The 24,665-nt window shown below is 35.0% G+C and overlaps 1 protein-coding gene across 1 annotated transcript; it reads right to left on the bottom strand.

Moving 5' to 3' along the window:
* Nucleotides 1-690: 690 nt before the first annotated feature.
* LOC121417513 (secreted frizzled-related protein 3-like) lies at nt 691-13,553 on the bottom strand. Its single transcript, XM_041611235.1, has 5 exons — nt 10,726-13,553; nt 4,703-4,792; nt 4,113-4,228; nt 1,874-2,032; nt 691-834 (listed from the first exon to the last, which is right to left on the bottom strand). Exons 1-5 carry the CDS (start codon nt 11,282-11,284, stop codon nt 736-738), a joined length of 1,023 nt encoding a protein of 340 aa, XP_041467169.1. The 5' UTR covers nt 11,285-13,553; the 3' UTR covers nt 691-735.
* Between the last annotated feature and the right edge of the window lie 11,112 nt (nt 13,554-24,665).

Below are 24,665 nucleotides of genomic sequence, written 5' to 3'. Positions count from 1 at the left end.
AAAAGAGAGAAATATTCATATTCCAAGTTACCAATAGTATGGTGTTTAGAGGTCCTACGTTCATTCGTGCAACTTTTTCACCAAATATAAAAGAACACCAAAATTTCGTTAACTTGCATCCGATTTCGACGACGTTCTCGACGATACGGCTGTATTTACTTCAGTATAAATATAAGGAAGGAATACCGTTTTCAAAAGTCATTCGATTTCATATCATACAAATAGAGCTTGAGTCATTCATAATACTCAATGAACATGGTGAATGAAATGACTTATATCAATAAATGTCCCCCTAAGTCTTGATAATAATAGTTTCATGTCTCAGTCAATCTAAGCAACCTTCAGATCGATAATAACAATCTTTAGACATAATAATAATAATAATAACAAGACCAAAAATGATAATATAACAATTTTTTCTCAAATGCTTTAAAAGGGGATTTGACTTGATAATTGAGTTTGACATTTAAGTTTGATATCAAAGAAAACACTATGTTGATATCATTATTATGCACTGTACGATAATTGAATAGCTGTTTGCAAAGCCTCTATTCTAATATTATTATTATCCATTACCATCATTCGTTAAGCTTTGAAAGCTTTTTTTTCTGAACCACATAATTTAAATATGACCACATTTGCATGCTGTTTCGCCACATACTTGAAGACGATCGATTGTGACATCAGCACCGGAGAAGTTCATTGACCTCTGATAAAAAGGTCATGACCTCTGACCTATCCATATAGGTAATAGAGATCCCTGTTTCTTCTATTACTCCTGGAATCACTTGAATCTCGATATCGCTGATCGTACAGAAGCTTCTGGCCCCATTTCTACAAGAAAGAGAAGAATTTAAATAGAAAAAGAAATATTTTATCAAGGAACTGATTTCATTGGTAAATTACCAATTTAACAAAATGAGAACATATAGGACAATAGCTTATTTGAAAAATCAAAGGACAAATATACCCAGACAATATGTTGTTTTTTTTGTATAAAGAATGAATTATGTATCATCCCTTATAATGCATAGTCCTACAAAAGAAAAATTAAATAATTTTTGAAGGTATTGGAGGGTTAAAGGTGAACTCAATCCCAACATTAAAATTGAATATAAAATAAGAAAATGAAAACATTTCACACAGAGGTAATGGATAATATGCAAATCAGTTGATGACGTTCAACACTCAACGTTCAATTTTTAATTATTTTGGTTTTAAAGATTTTAAGAGGTAAATGTCTTGTGGTTGAGCTATGCTTAAAGAAATGAAAAAATTAAAACATTTGGCAACAGAAAAGAAGCATTATTGAGCGTTTGAAGTCATCGCAGTTTAGGATATTTTTGTTGCCATTTTTTTTAACTAAAGGTAAGACACCTATTTTAGATGATTGGCTACGAAGGGAGATGGAAAGAAAATTCTGCAAGTCCTTCAAGAAACGCTCCCCCACACTCTAAAAACACTGAGTAAAAGTTTATACAAACTGGGTAGAAAGGGACCATGAATGATTGATGTGTGTTTTTACCCAATATTGGGCAAAATCCATTTTTAGGGGTAAATTTCAACATTGCGTAAAATTTACAAAATATTTGGAATCTCCTTATCCAACCAACATGTATGTTCTCACTTTACGCAATATTGGTAAACCTTTTTAAAGTGCATATAAAGAGTTCCTGCACGGGAGGTTGGTTATACTAAAGAGTTTTCTATAATGAAAAAAACACCAACAAAAAGCACAGATAGGTGAAATGTGGTAGCGTTCACGCATGCGCAGTCAGAGGCCGACTCGATCACAATTCCGTCATTTACCGCGAGCTATCGTCTCCATCGCATCGTAAACTCCATTATTACAAGGCATATATAATAAACCTACCTTAACCCTCTTGCTGTATCTGTTCTGCCATGGAATCGCCAAGCAGTCATTTTCGAGTAACAATCTACCGTTGATTATATCTTGATAACACATGATCATGTATTCTTCACCGGGCGTTAGCATCGGACATGCGCAGTAGTTGTTGACCCACAATTGGACCTATAATCAAAAGTAAATATTACCGTAATTAATAAGAGTAGACTTGTGTTTCACTTCTGCATTGAAATAACACAATGTCACAAAGTGTGTCCACAGTGCGTTCACAGTGCATTAGCAGTTTATTTGCAGTGTGTTCACAGTATGTTCTTGGTGCGTTCACAGAGTGTTAGCAGTGTATTCGCAGTGTGTCTTGGTGCGTTCACAGAGGGTTCACAGAGTGTTAGCAGTATGTTCACAGTGTATTCCTAGTGCGTTAAAAGTGTGTTCTTGGTGCGTTCACACACTCTAAAAAACGAAGAGCTAATACACGCTCCTTAAGAGCGTGTATAGTGACTGCACTTCGGAGTGCTGAGTTGCCTAGTTCAATTTTTAACGAGAAAAATCAGCACTACGAAGTGCAATCACTGTACACGCTCTTTAAGAGTTGAATTAGCTATTCGTAGCTCTTCATTTTTTTTTAGACTGCAGAGTGTGGACAGTGCGTTCACTGTGTGTTGACGGTGTGTTCACAGAGTGTTCTTGGTGCATTAACATAGTATTCACGATGCGTTCCCAGAGTGCACACGGTGTGTTCACAGTATGTTGACTTTGTATTCATAATGTATTCACAGTGTGCTTACAGGAAAATTAGTGTTTTCAGAGGTGTGTCCACAATGTGTTCACAGTGTATTCAGTGTGTCCACATCCAAAGTGTATTCGTAGTGCATTCAGTTTGTTCACTGTGTGATCACACTGTGTTCATAGTGTATCCACAGTGTATTCACAGTGTATTGACAGTGTGTTCACAGTCTGCTCACAGGGTATTCACAGTGTATTTACAGTGCACACAGTGTTTACAGTGCATTCACAGTGTATTCAATGTGTTCACGGTGCTTTCACAGGGTGTTCACGATGCATTCACAGTGTATTCAGTGTGTTCACAGTGTATTGAGTGTTCACGGTGCGTTCACAAAATGTTAACGGAGTATTCATAGAGTATTCAGTGTATTCACACGGTCGATGTGGTTCAAGGGGATTAAACTGACCAAGACTGTGTGATCAAATCATTGAATTAGTCTTGTAAAAAGTTATTCTTGAAATATACCTGTTGATATACCTATCAATAATAAAGAAGATAAAATCCAAAAAACAAGTATGAAAGTACTTGCTTTACTACTTAGTACCATAATTACTACGGTATGTATATATAATAGGTAGTGAAATAAAAATTTTTTTGAGTGGGTCTATAATTTAAGACTACACACATCAGAATGTTTCATTATGAGTTTTGACACTGTCCAGATATGAATAATTGAAGACTTGAGGTGGTGGTATTAAGACTGTGGTTCGCATCTCCTTTAAAATGCTCTTATTTGTAGTGTTGGTGTTGATTTCACACTGTACCGTGGGTACATCCAGAGGGCGTGTGTTCACAGACATGACGATGTGAAAATTGCAATTATTATGTATTGATGCGATTCACACTCACTGTTGAAATGCTCAACTTTAACAGTGTGAAGTTGAATTCACACAATATATCATACTGTGAAACACAAGGTGGGACATTGTGTTTTTTCCAATCATGATTATCACCATTCAATTAAGGTAGAAATCATTATCATTAAGAGTTATTGCGTTTCGCCTTGTAGGTACAAGACGGTGCAATACCACACTGCATATAGTGACAACTTGCTATCCGGTATATAAACATGAATCAAAGCTTCATTTACAGGCCTGAACGACATGAGCGGCGATTTCATAATTCTTTTATTTCAACCCCCCCCCCTCAAAAAAAGAGATGAATTCCAAGGTTTCATATTTAGGCCGATTGTAAAACCTTTCAGATTTCGATTACAAAATGTGTTACTGGAGCTAAACCAATTAAAAAAAAAAATATTCTGTAATCGTACACAAAAATGACGTCACAAAAACAGACCACCACCACCCTTAAAACTTTGACAGATTTCCATCAAAGTTGATATGGCTTTCCGCTCAAGTTCTATTCTATCGTGGTATTAATCGGTGTGAATTTACTTTTGTCTTGTATGACAACTAATAAACGGAACCCATGAAACTAAATTTCCTGTCACGTGACTCTTACCTCTCCAACTGGTATGTGAATCTCACTGAACTGTACCACGTGATGTATAATAACCCGGATGTACATTTCACCCCTTCGAGTACCGGAAAAGAAACCCTCGACCCTTGCACGAATCACTGTAAAATATTATAGGCAAATAAAAAAAACATAAAAGTTATTTCAAAAAATGTTTTAGGAGACTGGTATCAATGTGGAATATTGATAAAATGTAAAAAGACATTCTCCGAAATGACAATATAAATCATAATATTCAAAATTCGAATCTTTCTAAGCTAACCTAAACGGAACCAAACCACAATACTCTACAGAGCTAAACAAAAAAAAACTATGTGAAATTAAACCTTTAGCTACTTAATTGGAAGAAGGAGAGGCCATGTGAACGGATCTTAACTAAACTAAGCTACATTTCAGGTAACCAAACTAATCTAAACTGTAAGTTACTGATCATTAAATCTTATAGTATTTATTTTCTTTTTGTTTAATCTTCATTTATAAGTTCATTTACATTCAAATATCATTTATTGCTGTTCAATTTGACTTCAAAAGAATTTTCAAGTATATAGCTTAAGTAGTTTAACTAGATACTTTACCAAATTCATATTCCTTCTCGAAAAACAGATCACGTGATAGCTCATAATCGTACTGGCATACGTCACAATTACCTGGTGGCACCTGAGGAACTGGATAGAGAGAGCGACAGAAAGAGAGAGAGGAAAAAGGAATAAATGAATACAAAATCATTAGTGCCGATGTGCAATCATCAGCTTTTCATTGCATATTCATTTAAAAATGTATAGAACTGTTTCACCAAAATAATGCAAAGTTGTAAAAATATCATAATTTTTGTTATTCCTTGTGTGATTTCGATGAAGCTTTAGCTATCTGCGTTCTCTGTTTTTACTTTAATGATGATAATAATAGGCATTTATATATATATATAGGCATTTATATATATATATATATATTTATATGTTACTTTCAATTTGGATTATATTTCCATAACTTATATTGCAAACTTTGTAACCAAGAAAAACATTAAAAAAATTGTTTGAAAATTAATCTGATTTTGGAAATTATAAAAGAGACATGAAATAAATCATTGGAAATTATTATAAGCCTAAAAGGTTTTTATCCCTTTATCTCATCGGTTTCTGATTCTTCTTCATCTTTTTTCCATTTTTTTCTTCTTCTCCTCCTTCTTCTTCTTCTGTTCTTCCTCTAATTCTTCTTCTTCTCCTTCTTCTTCTTATTCTTCTTCTTCTCCTCCTCCTCCTTCTTCTTCATGTTCTTCTCCTTCTTCTTGTTCTTCTTCTCCTTCTTCTTCTTCTTCTCCTTCTTCTTATTCTTCTTCTCCTTCTTCTTCTTCTTCTTCTCCTCCTTCTTCTTCTTCCTGTTCTTTCTCTTTTTCTTTTTCTTCTCCTCCTCCTCTTTCTTCTTCTTCTCCTTCTTCTTCTTCCTCTTCTTTCTCTTTTTTCTCTTCTTCTTCTTCTTCCTCTTTTCCTTCTTCTTCTTCTTCTTCTTCCTCTTTTTCTTCTTCTTCTCCTTCTTCTCCTTCTTCTTCTCCTTCTTTTTTTTTCTTCTTCTTCTTCTTCACCTCCCTCCCTCCCTTTGTCCTTTTTTCATTGTGTTATGACTGTGATTTATTTATCAATCCAAATAAGTAATAAAGCATAGATCTGAAGGTTATTTTAACAATGATCTTGGCTCAATATAAATAACATTCATGAAAAAAGTGTTAACATGCATAATTTGAAGAACAACTATTGCGAAATTACGTCTCCCCTTTAATATTTGTGGACATGTCAATCTTTACGTCAATCATAATAACAATATTATGTCATAGCGCCCCCACACACCAGGAAGTCTACATTATGTTGTAAACATCTTTCTTTCAGCATGACCTTAAAAATCCCACCCTGCTTGCAAACGGGGATAGTTTCTCCAACTGGTATAGAAATCTATATACATCCCTTTCGTCATAATGTATGGAGTGTGTTATGTTCTCAAATCTGGGTCTTGTGGTTTCGAGAAACGGGTCCATTGATCATGACAAAACAAGATACTCGAAGATTTAATCTAATGTAAAATGTGCCAATAAAAAATAATGAATAAAATTGTGATTATTGAATAAAAACTAACCACACACAAAGGAAGAAACCAGATTACGAATCACTCCGGTTAAGAGGAAGAAAGAATATAGATAGATCGGATCAGACAATGGGGGTTACACTTCGTAATGCCGAAGGTTCGTAATTCCGAAACACGTAAATGGCCTATACCTCGATGATCGTTAATCCGAAAACGAATAAGGGTTCGTTAATCCGAACATTTGTGGCGTTATTCCGAAGGCTCGTTATTCCGAAGGTTCGATAATCCGAAAAAGAAATAAGGTTCCTTGTTCCGAAGGTTCGTTAATCCGAAAACGAAATAAGGTTCGTTACGTTTTCGGACTAACGAACCTTCGGAATTACGAACCTCGTTTCGTTTTCAGATTAACAAACCTTCGGAATTACGAACCTTACTTTGTTTTCGGAATAACGAACCTTCGGAATAACGAATGTATGCGGACCATGGGTACATGTGCATGCAAAGGGAAAAGGGGGGGGGGATGAAATCATATAGAAATAAAGAAAGAAATGTATGTGGGCGTTTATTAAGATCCAGTTTAATGTGAATATTCAAATTAATGAGAAAACATTGATTTTGGCCACGATGTTGAAAATGAAAATATGGCTTTTCTGAACGTAATTTTGGTTTCCACACAATATACGATTTATAGAGTCTATATGTGGGCTCAGTTCACTTCAGCAAAATTCAGTTATTTTTCTATGTTGTCAGGTTTCAAGAGAGAATTAGTCATCAATTTGAGATTTCTTGAAAAGAGTAATAAGATAAAAAAAAAATAACAGAAAAACAGTACAATAAAATCAAAAGCTTGTGAAAAGTGAAATCAATTGTATTATTGCCTGTGTTTGTTTATTGATTTTAATGTAATAAATAGCTCTGATGAGGACAAAAAAGTGTGTGCGTTTGTGTGTGAGACAGGCATACATAAACAGAGAGGGAGAGAGAGCGCGGAGAGAAAGAAGCCTGGTCAAATATGAGCCAAGAGAGAAAGTAAGATAAATATTTAAAGGTAAAAAAGGGATCTTGAAGAAGCAAATAAAATTCATGAAGAGTAAAGTTGATTGATCCACAAAGTGCTGCACTCAACCCAGGTGAGGTAAATGGATACCTGGCAGGAATTTATTCCTTGAAACGCAGCGCGCGGAACAGCTGCACTGCTAAAGCCAGGGTAATTATGCTGCATATAGACTGTAGAGCGCTTAGAGACTTCTGACAAAGTAAGTTTTAAGCGCTATATAAGCAAGTATAATTGTAATTATTAAAGTAAATGCAATTAACAAAATATATTTGTACATGATAAAGCATTATAAATACTACAGTGTATGAGTCAGACATGAGAAAAGAGGGAAAATCATTTGTGCAATATTATGAGTTGAACTGCCAAAGGTCATGGTTATAAACGTGATGGAATTCTGCAACATTTTTCATTCAAAGAAAACTCTTTAAATTTCCGAAATTGTTTTTATTCGGGATTAACTGAGCGCGAAACCAAAGGCATGTAGTTTCATTTCATTCTTTTTTTTTCAAAATTGACGTGCTGATATACGTGACATAATTTTTAAATTCTAAAATTATTAATGACGAGAGATATAGATGTTGCCAATTTGACTACCAGAAGAGGTTATCTTTTTACTGCTCTTCAAGTTATAATGTCCTCAAAACAATCTAGTAGGAGAAAAATCAATCGTGTTTGTCAAAGGGAAATTGTGGAAGTTTATTTATTTTAATATTAAGTTTTTGATTTGATTTGATTTGAATTTATTTTTCCACTTTCGTTTACAATAACAAATCATATATGACAATAATACATATCAATCAAGAAATAGTTACACAAAATCGAAAATTAACAATAATTTGTCAAAAAAAGATAACAAAAGTGGGGGAACCTAAATTAAAAGCAAAGCTTGTATTGCTTAGGACCCAGTAAAATAACATTTTTTATTTATACAACATTAACAAAAAAAATAAAAACAAATTTGTTGGTTGAAAAATACTTGATTTTGTAAGAAAAGAAAAAAAAATAATAATGATAACGGTGACAATATTTATAATAGCAATTATTATGCTATAGTAACTATAATCCTGCGAAGACGGACATGTAAAATAGAATATAGGAAAGACAAAATTACAAAACACAAACATATAACAAGAACAAAAAATTATAGCACAAAACTTAAACGAAAATTAAATATTTCATACCCTAAAGAATTACTGTCGAAACAAAATTGTCATAGCATCAGATAAAACATTCTAATTGTCATAGCATCAGATAAAAGTTCTAATAGATATTGAGGATAAGTGGGCTTTAGTGAAACTTGAACACCAAGCATAAAATAGGATGTTCAATACACTGTAAAACGCCAGTGTTGATTTAAAGGGGTACTCCACCCTGAAAATAATTTGATTTGAACACATTAAGAAAAATCAGACAAACAAAACACTGAAAGTTTGACCAAAGTCGGACAAGGAATAACAGAGTTTTAGCATCCTAACGATTTGCATTATTCCGTAAAGCAGTTCTAGGCATGTCTTCATGAATATTCAATGAGCAAACTGCTGCCATTTCCTTACTTGTAATTTGGCATTTTATTATATGAAATAAGGTTTGTTCAAATATTTTTTCTTCAAGAACCAAAAATATTGGAATAGCAACTGAAGTGCATTAGATGTTCATTGCTGCAACTTATTTCATTGCAAGGGAGACATATCACTCACACATGTATGTAAAAAGGGGAAAATATGATTAGATGTAATGAAATAAGAAATAGGAAAGTGGGCATGGGACGTCAGCCCACACTGTAAAATCTGTGGTGTTAAAACTGACACCAATTGGTGTTAATAGAGGACCACACCCTGAGGTGTTAAAATTACACCCTAAAGATTGAACATAATACCAAAGAGTGTAAATGTAACAACCAAAGGTGTTGTAATAACACCTATAGGTGTAAAACTAACACCACCAATTTAACACCGGTGTAAAATATCTGGTGTGGTCCTCTATGTACGCCGGTTAACACCACAGTTTTTGCTGTGCACCTAGTGAATATTCATGATGACGTGCATATAACTGTTTTCACAGTACATTGCTTAATCTTGAAATTCAATATACTTCGCTATTTGTTATCAGATTTTGATGAAATTTTCATGATTTTGCTCTGTGAATTTTACTCTATGTATTTAGATATAAATATTTTCAGCCCGGAGTATCCCTTTCACACCAGCCTGGTATCTATATGGGTCCACACCAGAGAGGTGTCAAAACAACACCAGTTAAGAATCAAACCGATATTGGTTTAACACTAATTGGTGTTGCTTACATACATACATAACAGGTACTTATAGAGCGCTTTACCAAAAATAAGATCAAAGCGCTTTACAATAACTAACTAATAATAATAACAATTACATTAAACACTTAAAATATATCTACGGCACTGGTGCCTGATCTTAATGCCCTGTTCACCCGCAGTTTAAATGCCGAATTCGTAGCCTAACGCATAACCGGCTTTGTTTCAACACCTCTCTGGTGCGGACCACTAAAGACATTTTCTCCGGCGACAATTGCTCCGATGGAAAATCTGCACATTAAGCCAAACATAAAACCCAACCTCCCAAACTAAATAATCCCTAATTCTTATCTCTACATTATTCTGAACCAAAAACTCTATTACAATCCTAACTCTATCCCTATCCCATATAAGATATTAAGATCGGATTAATTGTCGCACGAGCAAATGTCGTCTCACCATAGAGTTTAGGCTGGTTTTAAATTAACACCGGCGTTTTTTTCAGTGAAGGCCTCTATATAAGGAACAGATTATTTGTATATATTGTGCTCTCCAAGTGAATATATTCAACACGTTTAAAGAATTAAGAACGGACAGGGGAAAAAAGTTTTGAGTTTGTTTGAAATGGTTTGTATGATGGCAATGTCGGTTTTATAGATTTTATTGATTCCGGATGTTTGTGTTTCGCAGCCAAGGTGGCTAGTTCAGAATTGTGGGCCTTGCTTAACAAACAGAAGTTTTGACTGGGACCAACTGATATCTCGTTATGAAGCATCATTTATTTATTTTATTTGTCGTTTTATTTTAACAGGGTAGCCCTTTCAGTTACAAGAACTGCTCGACCAAGGGGCCCTGTATCAAAATAAATTAAAATCATGACAAAACAATATCATATAAAAAATCATCATATTGGTCTCGATTTTTAATGATTTGCTTTATCAGTATTGTAACCGGCATATTGCTAACATTGGTCAACAGACAAAAGGAGATTTTTTTTATTCAATAAAAATTTAAATCAATGTCAACATGGAAGTTACAAACAATTGTAGGTCTTGTGGAACTGGGTTAAAAATGTCATCACTCCATCACGACTAATGATACAGTAAACTAAAATATTACAGGTGACAGAATATTCGTTGGACATGGTGATCTTGATCTTAGGTGGATGAGAGGGCGCCTTACAAGTTTTTTTTTCTTACCTGCAGGAGTGGGTTGAAACTGGTCCATGGTTGGCCCCGAGTCAACGATGGCATCTCTGGTGATACACACACCGGAAGTATACTCAGGTAGCTGATCACAAGACAGATATTCAGGCCAAGACACATTGTGCTCTACCATTATAGGCTCACAGCCCGCCCTCACATTCTGACAGATGCTCTTACAAGGAGGCACAGGTTCCTCCATGAAACCCATTGTGCAAATGGGCGCGTACATCGCGCATAGGAAGAAAGTCAGGTTACCACTGCAGTTGGTGTTGACAAGCGGCAAGAACTGTTCGATAGCCAGCTTGGCATTCTCTTGCGTGCTATGATGTAGAAGGTTGGGCATTCTGGTTAGGTTGTAAGGCATCGAAGCACACATCGGAAGCTGAACCAGTTGACACTCAGGCCTTCCGTTCATGCTCATTGCTGATAAAACAGTGATCAAAGTCAAAAGGAAGACCGAGTTTCTCATGATGTTTGAAATGCATAAAGTGCAGGGAGAAGACATGGTCCTCAAAGACACATCGTAACGAATCCTTAACTTGCACTTCTCCATGGTGTTCTTCGCTTGCGACTGAACTCCTACAAAGTTTGCTGATTCTTATGACGATGATGTTTTAGCTTGTCTGTGATCCACACGAGAAAACGTTATTGGCGAATGATGTCTATTGTTTTAAAACATTTTTACTCACAATGAAGACAAAGGCTTTGTTTCATACAAAGGAATGCTGAAGTCAAGGTTATGTTAAGCACCAAAAATAAACCTCAGCACAAGCGATGAAAAAAATTTCCCCAAAGGGATTATGAAAACTCGCAAAGATATCAAATATGTTTTGAAAAGTCAAAATGTTCAGTCGTTAATCTTCTCATTGTTATCAGCTCTCGTCTTAAAATGTCTGTTTTAATTCATCGAGACGTCCATGTAACAAACCAGCTCTTTTGCAATAATATAACATTAATTCGAAACTATCAAAATGCAAAACATTTCCATCCGGATAAAGTAGCTCGCTCCGATAAATTCGAGGTTAAAATAACGAAGGAAAAACACAGTTGGGTGTAACCAAGCGTTTGGCGTCACTGTTGAATTATCCTACAATCAAATGTGATTCCTCTGCCTTTTATACTCTCATTTTCTCCACAAAAAATCACTTTTTTACAATCCTCACCCTGCTCATCAATCAATCATAGGCATCAAAATGTTCCAACTTGCTAAAAATAAATCACATTTAAGGCTGGTCCAGATTCAATGTGAAGGTTTTTAGACGTGATGTCATCAGAGAACATTCGTGGCATCACAATGATTTATGTGTCCATATTCCTCGATACAAATTGACAGCGGTTTTGATTCCAAGCTTAAGTTTACCAACGTGGAGAGTGATACTGATAGAGACGGCGGTTGATAAGGTGTGATACGTACTGGATCTGTTAAATCATAAAAATATAATATCTAAAACAATAGTAGTCTACCAGGCCTCAAATCATTTTCTACCAATCATCGCTAAGCGGTTTTATTTCCGCTGACCCGCTGAAACGATATATCCGGAGTGGCGAAGGGTTTGGCTCGTCCTAGGAATGTATCACAACCCGTTAGAGGTAAAGGAATAATTGATTCGCTGTCATGTGACATCTCATGAAATTACGATGGAATGTCAGGTGATGAGTGACGTCATGCACATGAACACGATCTGATTTCATAAGTAGTTAACCGCAAGCTGAAATTTTACTTTCGATCTTTTGTTTTATCGTATTATACAGACTGGAAACAAAATGAAAAGAGAAATACATATTACTAACTCTCCACCTATGGATCAACTTATAGTAACGTGACCCTAAGAAAATGACGTTCGTATCATATATATTAAGTGCAGCTACATCAGTTAAAGTGTTGTCTCTCAATAGGTAATTCAAAATGTCCAAAGGCGTGACTTAATTCAAGAGCAGTTAGGGTCAGTTTGGTGGGGATGGTGATAGTGGTATAAACTCTTGACAGTAGACTTCGTGAGTGTATACTTCCAAATGATTATCCGTCCGTTTGCCCCTAAAAGGTTAATGTATCAAGGTATAATGACCTTCAGATAATTAAAATATTTAGCCATGAATTATTGAACATCTTTCACCACTCCAAATGCAACCACAATGGGGTAAAACCGCACCCTATAGTTGCACCCTTCTGAAACCTCTATTACCCCTATGATGCGATTCACGTTCCGAGTATGGTGGGCTTTAACCCCTTCGCATCTGTAGGTCGCACTAAACGATCATTGGCGTTAGATGATTCGTTTTGATGGCAATGAGGTGGTGAAAAAGCCTGGTTTGGAAGTCGTATTGGAGTCCAACCATAGATGATAGAGTTCCCCTGTCGAGGAGGAAGAACGTTGGTGTCATTGTACTTTATCAAGTCTAATAGCTGATCAGTCATTCAATCTAGGGCTGAAGTGAGGGAGAGGGGGAGAGAGAGAGAGAGTAAGATGTCCACGGGTATGTCACGTGTTTTACCTCGAATCGAAGAAAGAATTTAAATCGAGCAAGTAATGCGAGCCGAAAGTCATCAATATCCGAAGAAAATATGGAAAACCTCTACTTTTTGCGAAGTCAGTTCAATGATGATGCACTCAATACTCTAGAGGCGATGCTTAAATTAATTAGATGTTTAAAGTTTCGGTGTTCGTTTCTTGTACTACCAGATTCGATTTCATTTTACTAGAAGTCGTAAACATTTCCACCACTATAAAGCCGGATCACACCAATAGTTGAAGAAATCATGAAGTTATTTTATCATAAGTATGCTAGATGATTGCCCTCAGTCAAAGATAAACTCCATTCAATGAGATAAAATGTAATACATGCCTGTATGGTTGCCAATTTGATGACCAATGGTCGATAATGTAAGTGGTGGTGATGATCATTCGGCTCTCGTGACAGGAGATATCAAATTATGAAAACGGTGATCGAGGAACACGGCGTCCGGGCGGGAGTGAAGATGAACGAAACGCTGTCATCGTCAGCTAATTTCAATCGACCAATGATCGCCTTGCTAACGTCAACTCTGGAATGTTAGGGGGAAATCAAAGATTGAATGTTTTCCAAACATGTTTCCGACCAAGAAGCCTTGTAAAGTCACCCTTAACACGCATGTTTACGATATCCTAAAATCGCAGATTCACAGAATCTGAAAAACTCCGGGTTTGCTAACACCACGGATGTTTAAAACACGAAAGTGGGTTTAATAAGCCCTCTACCTTTTCTTGGCATGCTTTGTAATAGGAGTTTAACAATAGCGATGTTTCTCTAAATCTAAACCGTAAATATTGAAATAATCACATAGCCGCGATACAAGGTTTCAGATGAAAGCTGTATTACGTGACACGGTCTCCAATGCACGAAAAGAAATCACTCTTTTTCTTTTCATTTCATCTTTATAATGGAGAGTTTTGTCAGCGTCGGTAATGTTTACAAAATCTTGTTTCGTGTCTAGTCATTTGTTAGTCTCAATATATTGTTTATATCAATGTTTGTATAGTAGGGTAATTGAGTACCTTTGCTCAATATAGACAGACAGGCCCTCAAAGTGATAGTCTTTATTCGAAGACACTACTCGTCTCAACTGAGGTACTTTGTATTCGCATGAGTCGGTAGAAGAATCACAATTGTCACAAACATGTTTAAGATTTTATGCAGTGGCGTTTACTCTATGAAATTTTGAGGAATAAGTGTTATAAAATGAACTTTGTTGATTAAGATATTAGACAATTGTAAGGTTCGTAAACAGTGTTTTTACTGTCTACGTGATGTTTTTAAAGGATACTATAAATTGCGAGACATATCCTCGTTCCATTGCCGCTACATTTGCAATTCATCCGGTTGAATTAAGACTGCTACAATCACCACCACTATCATCATCAATATCATCATCATCATTGTCGTCGTCATCATCATCTTTATCATCACCAGTCCACCATTAGCATCACCACCACCACCATCACATTATCATCATCATCACCTATATCATCATCATCATCACCATCATTATCATCACCAACAACAACACCACCACCACCGTCATCATCACCATCATTATCGTTATCATCATCGTCATCACTGGTACATAGCAACAAAACGAAAGTTCCATGAAGCTATGGATCATCATCATCACTACCATCATCAGCATCATCATCATCTCCATCGCCACCACTACCACCACCATCATCATCATCATCGTCGTCGTCTTCACTACACAGAAACGAACGAAGGTTCCATGGCGCTGTGGATCATCATCGTCAGCACCTTCCCAGGACATATGCCATTAATTTCAAATTTACCATTGATCACTATTACCGGGTAGTCTGTTTCTTGCATCAACGAAAATAAAGTGATTTTCCTTATTTTAAATCGATCTATTACTTCGAAGTTTGCGACTAAAATTTGCGATTAATTTCAAATAAATTTTCTTGCAGACAGTACATAATAGAGGCGAGGAAAGAGAGAGTAAGAAAGAGAGAGAAAGAGAGAGAGAGAGAGAGAGAGAGAGAGAGAAAGAAAGACAGTCCATGGAAATAGTAAGGGTGAAAAAGAAGTCTTCTAACGCTGTTCGGTTTTCATAAGAGGTCTGCAAGCGAAGACAACGCATCGACCTTGTCGTCGTTCTTGTGCGCATTGAGCTGTGAACAAATGACTGCTTAGCGTTGATTGACACCTGTCAATAATCATTGTGACGTCATGATGGACAGCAAAGCAGACGTCTATATCTAGTCCATGTTTAGTCTACAGAGGGCGTGGTCTCTCTCCTCTCTGTGCCCCCCTCCCCGATTTTTCTGTATCCTCTTCTAAACTCACACCCTTATCTGTACAATCATTCTTTCATTCCTTAATCATTTTCTTCATATATTCTCTTCATGTTTGGATTTGAAATCAATAAAAATAAACTTGAAACTTATACCCTTTTTTTCTTGTCATTTTTCGATTAGAAAATTCTCCAATTCGGATTCGGTTCCATAGTCCAGGAAATGTTGATATAAAAAGTAAACCAATGGGCATGAAATTGCAGTGGTTTCTCAATTGACGCTATGTCAATATTAAAGAGAAAGCAGTCATTATTACTGGTTATTATACTTGGGAAAAATCCTTTTTTACCACAATGAGCGGATAAAGGATTTCATAAATGTGCATAGAGAATTTAATGATAAACAAACATTGCAAAAACTCCGGGGTTCATTTAACACCAGCCCGGAATCTATATATATGTCCAAACCAGAGAAGTGTTAAACAACCCCAGTTTTTAATCAAACCGACGCTGTTTCAATACTAATTGGTGTTGTATAAAGTTAAACACTTATCTGGTGTTAGACCAAAACGAACACTAACGAACACTTCTCTGGTGTGGACATATACATTCCTGGCTGGTGTTAAATCAACACCGGAGTTTTTGCAGTGTATGGAATACACCATGTCTTGGTATCGCCATGGATAGCTTTTTGCTTTAGGGAAATATGCCTTCTTGAATCTTTTATATATTTACAGTCCTTTATATTTTGTATGGATTATATTGCAAATATTGTGAAAACGGAAGAAAATAATGCAGTTATTTAAATTGAATTGAAATAGACTTTGAATAGGGCGAAACTAAATCCACAAATGATATTGGTCGTATAGCTCAGTTGAGTACTATATGGATAAAAACATTGAACCTGATTACATGACCCCCCCCCCCCCAACCCACCCAACTAGATTAAATAAACTGAAAACTGGCTCTATATTTTTATTTTTTAAACTGATGATGGTGATGGTAGTGATGGTAATGATGATGATGATGATGATGATGATGATGATAATGATAATGATGATGATGATGATGAAGATGATGATGATGATGATGATGATGATTATGATGATGAAGATGATGATGATAATGATGATGATGATGATTATGAAGAAGAAGATGATGATGATGATGATGATGATGAAGATGATGAAGATGATGATAATGATGATTATGATGGTGATGATGATGATGATGATGGTGAAGATGATGATGATGATGATGTTTCAAAACAAAACGCTGAAAACAAAATCTGATAATAAAAATAAGAAAGTTATTGAATTTTACATAAACTAAACCAAACTATTGTTATGTACAGCGTCTCGGATAAGCAATTTATTGGTCTTATAATATGTTATCAAATATATATATACTATTTCATATTTTTACATAAGTCGGTTTTCATACACATTATAGTCAATCCTATCTTTTTCAATTCCTGACAGACAATATTTGAATAAATATGTTTATAAAAAAATAATAAGTAGAGGAAATGACATATTCAGCTGCTCATTTCATGTTCATGAAGACTTTAGGCATATTGAACTGTTTCACCAAAATAATGAAATATTTTTATGTCGTATTCCTTGTTTTTTTTTAATCTGATGTCAGCTTTTGATGCATCATGCAATATTCAGTATTTTGTTCTGATTTTGTTTCACCTGTCTAAATCCTATTATCTTCACCCCTGATGTACCCCTCTAGGATTATCTTAATCCTGGTGTACCCCTTTAAATCCAATAGAAGACATCAGAATGAAATCTGGAGAGGTTGTTTAAAAAAGAAAGAACGGTAGTTATTAATAGACCATCCTTGGTAGGGGTCCGTCGGACAATGCGGTTCCCATCGGGTAGGTGCGAGATCCCACCGGGATAGGCACGGCGAAGAATGCTGCAGCATGCTGCTGACTTACGACATTACCGTGAAGGTTCTTCAGGTATTTGACTTTGCCCTCCTGCCGTTGAAATAATTTCTCGTCCTGTTTTTGATCCCGCATATTTGTAAATATTGACGATTGTGGGTATGATTTAAAGAAAACAAAAATAAATGATTATTGACACATTGCTTAGCTGGAGCTGAATAACGACAAATTGGGTGCATAATGGCCAATGCTATCTGTCCTACAGTACTACTGGCAATGCCCAGTCCCCCCCCACCCCCTCCCCCAAAAAAATGAATGAATAAATAAATAAATAAAATGTGATAAAATAAACTGCAATAGAATAAATAAAAAAAGAATAAATAAAAAATATTGATAAGTAATAAAGACATGGATTAATGAAATATATACATTTTTTTTAATCATGAGGTATAAAAAAAAGAAAGAAAATGGGAGATAGGCCGGATCGGTTTGTATTAAACAGTTCTAGATTTTGTTTGCTCACTTCTCTCACTCGCATTTTAAAGAACTTTGGTTCCCCAGTTTCGAAATCTGATCCCTCAGTTTTTGTTTTTGCTCATTATGCCATACTTAATATTGTAATTACTATTATTGCTTTTCAGCGGCAGTATACAATGTTCGGGAAGGAATCATCCGACAATAGAAACATAAGAATAGCAGTTATTGTCTCATAAAATGAAATACAAAAGAAATAGAGAGTGAATGATGTCATCGTTACCCCCATCTATAAAATAAAAAATGTCATAACTTTTATTACTTTTATCTCCGATTGTGATGTAATTTTAAGCTTTATGTGGTGGTCTGTTTTTTTTAAATATAATCTGTTTATTCATAATTGTTATTTGTTTGAGAAAATTTCCCCTATAAATAATATGAAAAGTATGTTATTGTTTTCAAACAGGCAGGAATTAAAGGAGAATGAAACCATTGGAACAAGATAGCTTGTGTGAAAACAGAAAAATCAAAGAAACAGATCAACGAAAGTTTGAGAAAAATCGGACAAATAATGAGAAAGTTATGAGCATTTGAATATTGCGATCACTAATGCTATGGAGATAGCAAATTGGCAATGCGACAAAGATGTGTGATGTCACTTGTGAACAACTCTCCCCATTACTTTAGTATATATTTCACTTGAATTGCCTCTTTTATCACATCTATCCATAAATCATACTGTTCTTTCTACATGAGGGCATGTAATACATATTTTTTAAGAATACATCATGGATAAAGAGTTTGTATCATCATAAGAAAAAGCAAAAAGAGACATTTTGAGGGTATTTTATAGTCCACCAAAGGGAAAGTTGTTCAACAGTGACATCACACATCCTTGTCGCATTGCCAATGTGAGGATCTCCATAGCATTAGTGATTGCAATATTCAAATGCTCATAACTTTCTCACTATTTGTCCGATTTTTCTCAAACTTTCTTTATTCTTATTCTTTGATTTTTATGTTTCTACACAAGCCTATTTGTTCCAAAGGTTTCATTCCCCTTTAATGTTATATTTAGAAGAACACCCCCTCCCCGAAGAAAAGGCCAATGAACTATTATAAAAAAAATCTACAAATGTATTGGAATAAAAGAGAAAAGCAATAAATGTGAAAGGAAAATGAGAGGGAAAGGGGCAACATAAAAGAAGTTCTGAGCATGGTGCATGGTATACCCGGTATAGGATTTATTCATTGAACGCTTTGCGGCTCAGCTACAGCCGGGGTAATAATAATGATACCAAGTATCAAAGCGCAGTTGAGTGCTATGCACATAGCAACTGCACTATAAAAAATGACATATCATTATAATTATTATCTCTGATACAAAAACTTTTAGCATTAAATTGCGCTAAAAAAAATATTTGTATCTATGTTGTAAGAGCGCATTTGATTGGCGAGTTCTGTTCATTATAGGGGCGTGGTTTAATCGAGGTCCATGTATGATGAACAACGATTTGAGGAAAATGAGACTTTTCAGAATGTCCCCTCACCATGAATATCCATTGCATACACACACTAAGTGCCTACTTCAAGGGAAACTTGTTTTAAAGGGACGGTTTAGGCTGGATATATTTATATCAATAAATAGCATAAATTCACAAAGTAAAATGCTGAAATTGATCAAAATCGGATAACAAAATAACAAAGTTACTGAATTTTAAAGATTTGCATTTTCCGGTGAAACAGTTCAAGGCATGTCTTTATGAATATTCATTAGGTGGGCTGATGATATCATTTCCCCACTTGTTCTTATGTATTTTATTATATGAAATAAGGTTTATTTAAAAATGTTCTACCAAGAACTCAAACAATTAGATTTACACCTGACTAAGTGCATTAGTTATTTATTTCCGCAACTTATTTCACCATAATTGAGACACATCATTTACACATATATGAAAAAATTAAACATTTATGATTTCATGTAATAACATACAATAAATCAAGGAAGTTGGGGTGTGACATCGTCAGCCTACCTAATGTATATTCATGACGATGTACATATAACTGTCTTCACAAAATATTGATAAAATTTAATAACTTCGTTATTTTTTATCCGTTTTTGATGAAATTTTCAGCACTTTGCTTTGTGAATTTTACTCTATTTATTCAGATATAAATATTTTCAGCCCGGACCATCCCTTTAATGAAGGGGGGGGGGGGTTCAAGACGTTCGAATGAGATATGGAATATACTCAAGCCAAAGTGTTTTTTACAAGAGAGAGAAACATTCTCTATAGTCTGAAAGCACAGTCTCATAAATGACACTTAAACCAAAACCATGTCTGGAGTAAAGACAATATTCCAAGCTCTCTTGTCTGTAACAGTAGGGCTACCTAGTGAATCTAGTCTCACTATTTTTGTCATTTATGTGTACTGCATAGAGACCTGTTCTCTGGATGTCGGCATCATTTGGAATTTTCAGTGAAAACTTCACCTGACGGGACCAAATTCATCACCTGAGAGAGTAAAATGACCCTAATTCTTCCGCCAGTAAAAATATAGTTCCATAGTGATGATATATCTTTCCAATTTGGATAAAGTAAGTTCAGTAGGTACCCTCCCTAGAATCAGTGTTAGATTGTCACTCATATTCATTCATTTTTATCAATCAGCAATATCAAATTCGAAAATTGAGCAATGGGGTTGGGTCGAATGAATATCTATGGCCTGCCAGTTGTGATTAGGCCCGTACGACCGCTAGTCAGATATCGGGTGTGTGGGGGGGATGAGTGTTGACCCATGCTACCACCATCTGTTGCATGCGCCCCACCCTCCTATCTGAAGACACTGACCCTGATGGTCTTATCACAAGACTAGCATAAATTCATGGGGGTTTCAGAGGCCTTCTGTACACACAGGTCATTGGCAGTGAACTGTCAGCTGCATATTCAGACCACTTGCCTCGAGTGAAGAGTTTGCGAAGTAACCCCCCCCCCCCTGTGTCACCTTTGTAGAATCCGGGATCCACGGCTGCATTGATTTATGAAAATGGCTTTCCAAACTTAATTATAAAAACAAAAATAATGATGATGATGATGATGATAATGGTGGTGGTGGTGGTGGTGATGGTGATGATGATAATGATGGTGATGGTGATGATGATAATGATGATTATGATGATGGTGATGATGATAATGATGATTATGATGATGATGATGATAATGATGATGATGATGATGGTGATGATGACGATGATGATTATACATGGAGAGATACGGAATGGCCGGGCATGGGGAAGTCCATGAAGGGAGGAAGGCATAGGTGCGGAGCTGAACGGGGGGGGGGATAATTATCAAAATAGGGTTAAAAGTTATTTTAATGATAAATCAGGGAGATCAGTGTATCAATTTATAAACTGCCCCTTTGTGTTGTTTTATGTTCTTAATTTATCAGTTTGTTTGTCTCAACTTCACGTTGTATGATGTTCATTAGTGTTTGATTTTTTGTTATAGGCCTCTATATAGGACCGGAGGTAATGGCATAAACGGTCCGGAGGTAATGGCATAAGCCCACATTGATACTTTGACAAGAGTATGCCCAGTCATTGATGGAGCCACTCTTTTAAATGAATGAATAAAAAAATACACAAGTCAATAAATAAATAAGTAACGTAAATTAATAAATGAATGAATAAATAAATAAATGAATAAATAAATAAAACAGAAGGTAGACAAAGTATAGTGATTTATAGAAGCTTTTAAGCCTTCCAAGGTCATTGCTCTACAGACCAATATTGATGAAGGTGATGATTAAGAAACCAAACCAAAATCTCAATCATCCTCCATTTTAAGGGGTTTTCAAATTGTAAAAATGTGGTTTTGACCCCACAAAACCATGATTTACAAGAGAAAAAAAAATTTAAAAAAAGAATGGACCTTTTGACCTTAATGCAAAACAGTAAGCACGTACGAGTTTGGTTTGTCAGTGAGGTTAGACTTCAATGTAAAGCAAAAAGGCACGTAAAAGTTCGGGAAAAACTATTATCAGTGAAATGAGCCCGTTTACTGGGTGTAAATTGAAAAGGATGGGGTATGGAGTTCGAGAAAAAGTTAGAACTTAGAGAAGGGGGGGGGTCAGAATAATGGGGAGTGTGAGGGAAAGGAGGAAGAGATAGACAATGCTAGAGGAGGGAGGGGAACACCGGGGTATGGGGACTTTGGAACATTTTCCCGAATCCCCCCCCCCAAAAAAAAAAAAATGAATGAATGAATAAATAAATAAATAAATAAATAAATGAATGAATGAATAAATAAATAATGAATGAATGAATGAATAAATAAATAATGAATGAATAAAATAAATAAATGAATGAATGAATGAATAAATAAATAAATAAATAAATAAATAAATAAATAAATAAATAAATAAATAAATAAATAAATAAATAAATAAATAAATGAATGAATGAATGAATAAATGAATAAATAAACAAATAAATAAATAAATGAATAGATAAATAAATAAATAAAAAAAATTATAAATAAATACATACATTAAATGAATAGATAAATAGATAAAATCAAATCAAAAGAAAGTTCCATGATCTGGATGGGGGAGGAAAGAGAAAAAGGAAAGTCGGGAAATACAGTCTGAATATCACATCAAAATATGTCAAAAATTCGTTTTATTTCTTAAAGGCCAACATTTTCTCTCCCTTATACTACCTTTTAGATTTGTTTTGCCTCATATGCATTGCTTTTCATGCTCATTTATTATACTTTATTTTATTTGATTTTATTGTTCTTGCCACTGGTAGGGCATGAAGGATGAACGAAGGTTGTTACTAAAAGGCCAATGTTTCGACTCTTAATTTGAAACGCTATTTAAATACAGTGTAAATCAGTTATCCCTTAAACATTCCATGAGTCTGCGCAACTTGCTGCTGATCGTATCGAAGCATACTGCCTTGTTTTCGCATTGATTTGTTGTTTTGGGTATCAAGCGTCCTTAATTTGCATATTGCCGAGTAGCATGAGCTTTATATCTTAGGAAAGTGCCCTTCATTCGGTTTTTTTATTCAAATCTATGATCAATCTAATGCCAGTTAATTGAATTTGTCATTGAAACATCATCTTCTATTAAATTTCACTAATGAGAAGACATTATTGATTTCCTGGATGTATAAACTCAAATAATATTGTGCATAAAAAAAGATTATAACTGTTTTGATTTTGAACATATTACTCGACAGAACGGATTATTTGTTTATGTCTTGACTTGATTTATATTTTCCTAAGTTTCTACGACAGAGGTACAGGTGACGGAGAGTGTTAAATAAAATGGGATGATGAGGGGAAGTGAGAAAGTTGTGCTCCAAATTAAGGGGGTAATTCGGGTTAATTCACGGAGCCTCAAAATTTCATCAAAATCTGAAAAAAGAATAATGATGTTATCAAATACTAAAGATTAGCAATATTTTGTGAAAGGATTTTTTTGCACGTCGTCATGAATATTCATTAGTTGAAGTGATGATGTATTGTCCCCTTTTTACCTTTTCTTATGTTTTTACACTCTGTAAAAACTGTGGTGTTAAAAAACTGACACCAATTGGTGTTAATAGAGGACCACAACCTGAGGTGTTAAAATAACACCCTAGAGATTAAAAATAACACCACAGAGTGTAAATGTAACAACCATAGGTGTTGCAATAACACCTATAGGTGTAAAACTAACACCACCAATTTGAAACCGGTGTAAAGTAACTGGTGTGGTCCTCTATGTACACCGGTTAACACCACAGTTTTTGCTGTGCATGAAGTCATAATTATGTTAATACACGTGTGAATGATAATGTCTTCACTATAATAAAGCGAGTTACATCATTGAATATCAACCTCATTTAATCAGATGTCTAAACAAGAGGGGATATGATATAATCAATGTGCTCATTAAATATTCATGAACGCATGCATTTAATTGTTTCACCGAAATAAAGCAAATTATATAATGTAAATTTGTTATCTCTTGTACGATTTTAATCAATTTTTTTCAGCCTGGAGTACCCTTTTGAGGCACCAAACGGAAAAAGATAATCAGGCAGTATCGAATTGGGATTTTTGTTTTATTGAGAAAAAGATTTTTTTAATAGAGCATGATTCTATTAAGGAAACGCTTTTATTGCAGAAAAACACGATTAGATTTGCCCTTCTATGTGATACTTTTACAGAATTACAGAGCCTATAGCAGAACCTCTCTGATTGCTTATTGGACATTCATTGATTGATTGATTTTATTCATATATATATATTCGTCATTTTCAACATTACATGATATTCATATTAGTATAATCATTTATATTATATATACATGACTGGAGCATCTTAAGCTCTATGAGCTTGAGAATGATGTTCCATGAGAAAAAAAAACACAAAGATACATAATTATACATTGGATAAAATAATACATTCAAAGATGCCGAACATCAACAAAGAGTAAAAAGAAGAGCAAGAGAGATAGAGTGAGGGGTGAAAAGAACAGAGTGGGAAAGAAAGAACTGAATAGAAAGAGAGAAACATGAAGAGAGTTTTAACAATATATAACAAGACATCATGTTTGATAACGAAGACTCGTTCGACTGTCATTCAACTGTCATCATTACTGTTGTTGTTGTTGTTGAATATGATGGCGCTCTTCAATCTCTCCAGATTATACGCGCCAGTCGCTTTCGTAAGTAGGACGTCGTCGGCAAAGGCGATCCATACGACGTCAAACCATTGGTGACGA

This window comes from Lytechinus variegatus, chromosome 6 (assembly GCF_018143015.1).
Source record: "Lytechinus variegatus isolate NC3 chromosome 6, Lvar_3.0, whole genome shotgun sequence".
NCBI lineage: Eukaryota > Metazoa > Echinodermata > Echinoidea > Temnopleuroida > Toxopneustidae > Lytechinus > Lytechinus variegatus.
Note: the sequence above shows the minus strand (reverse complement) of the source record. Positions and strands in the feature narration are given on the sequence as shown.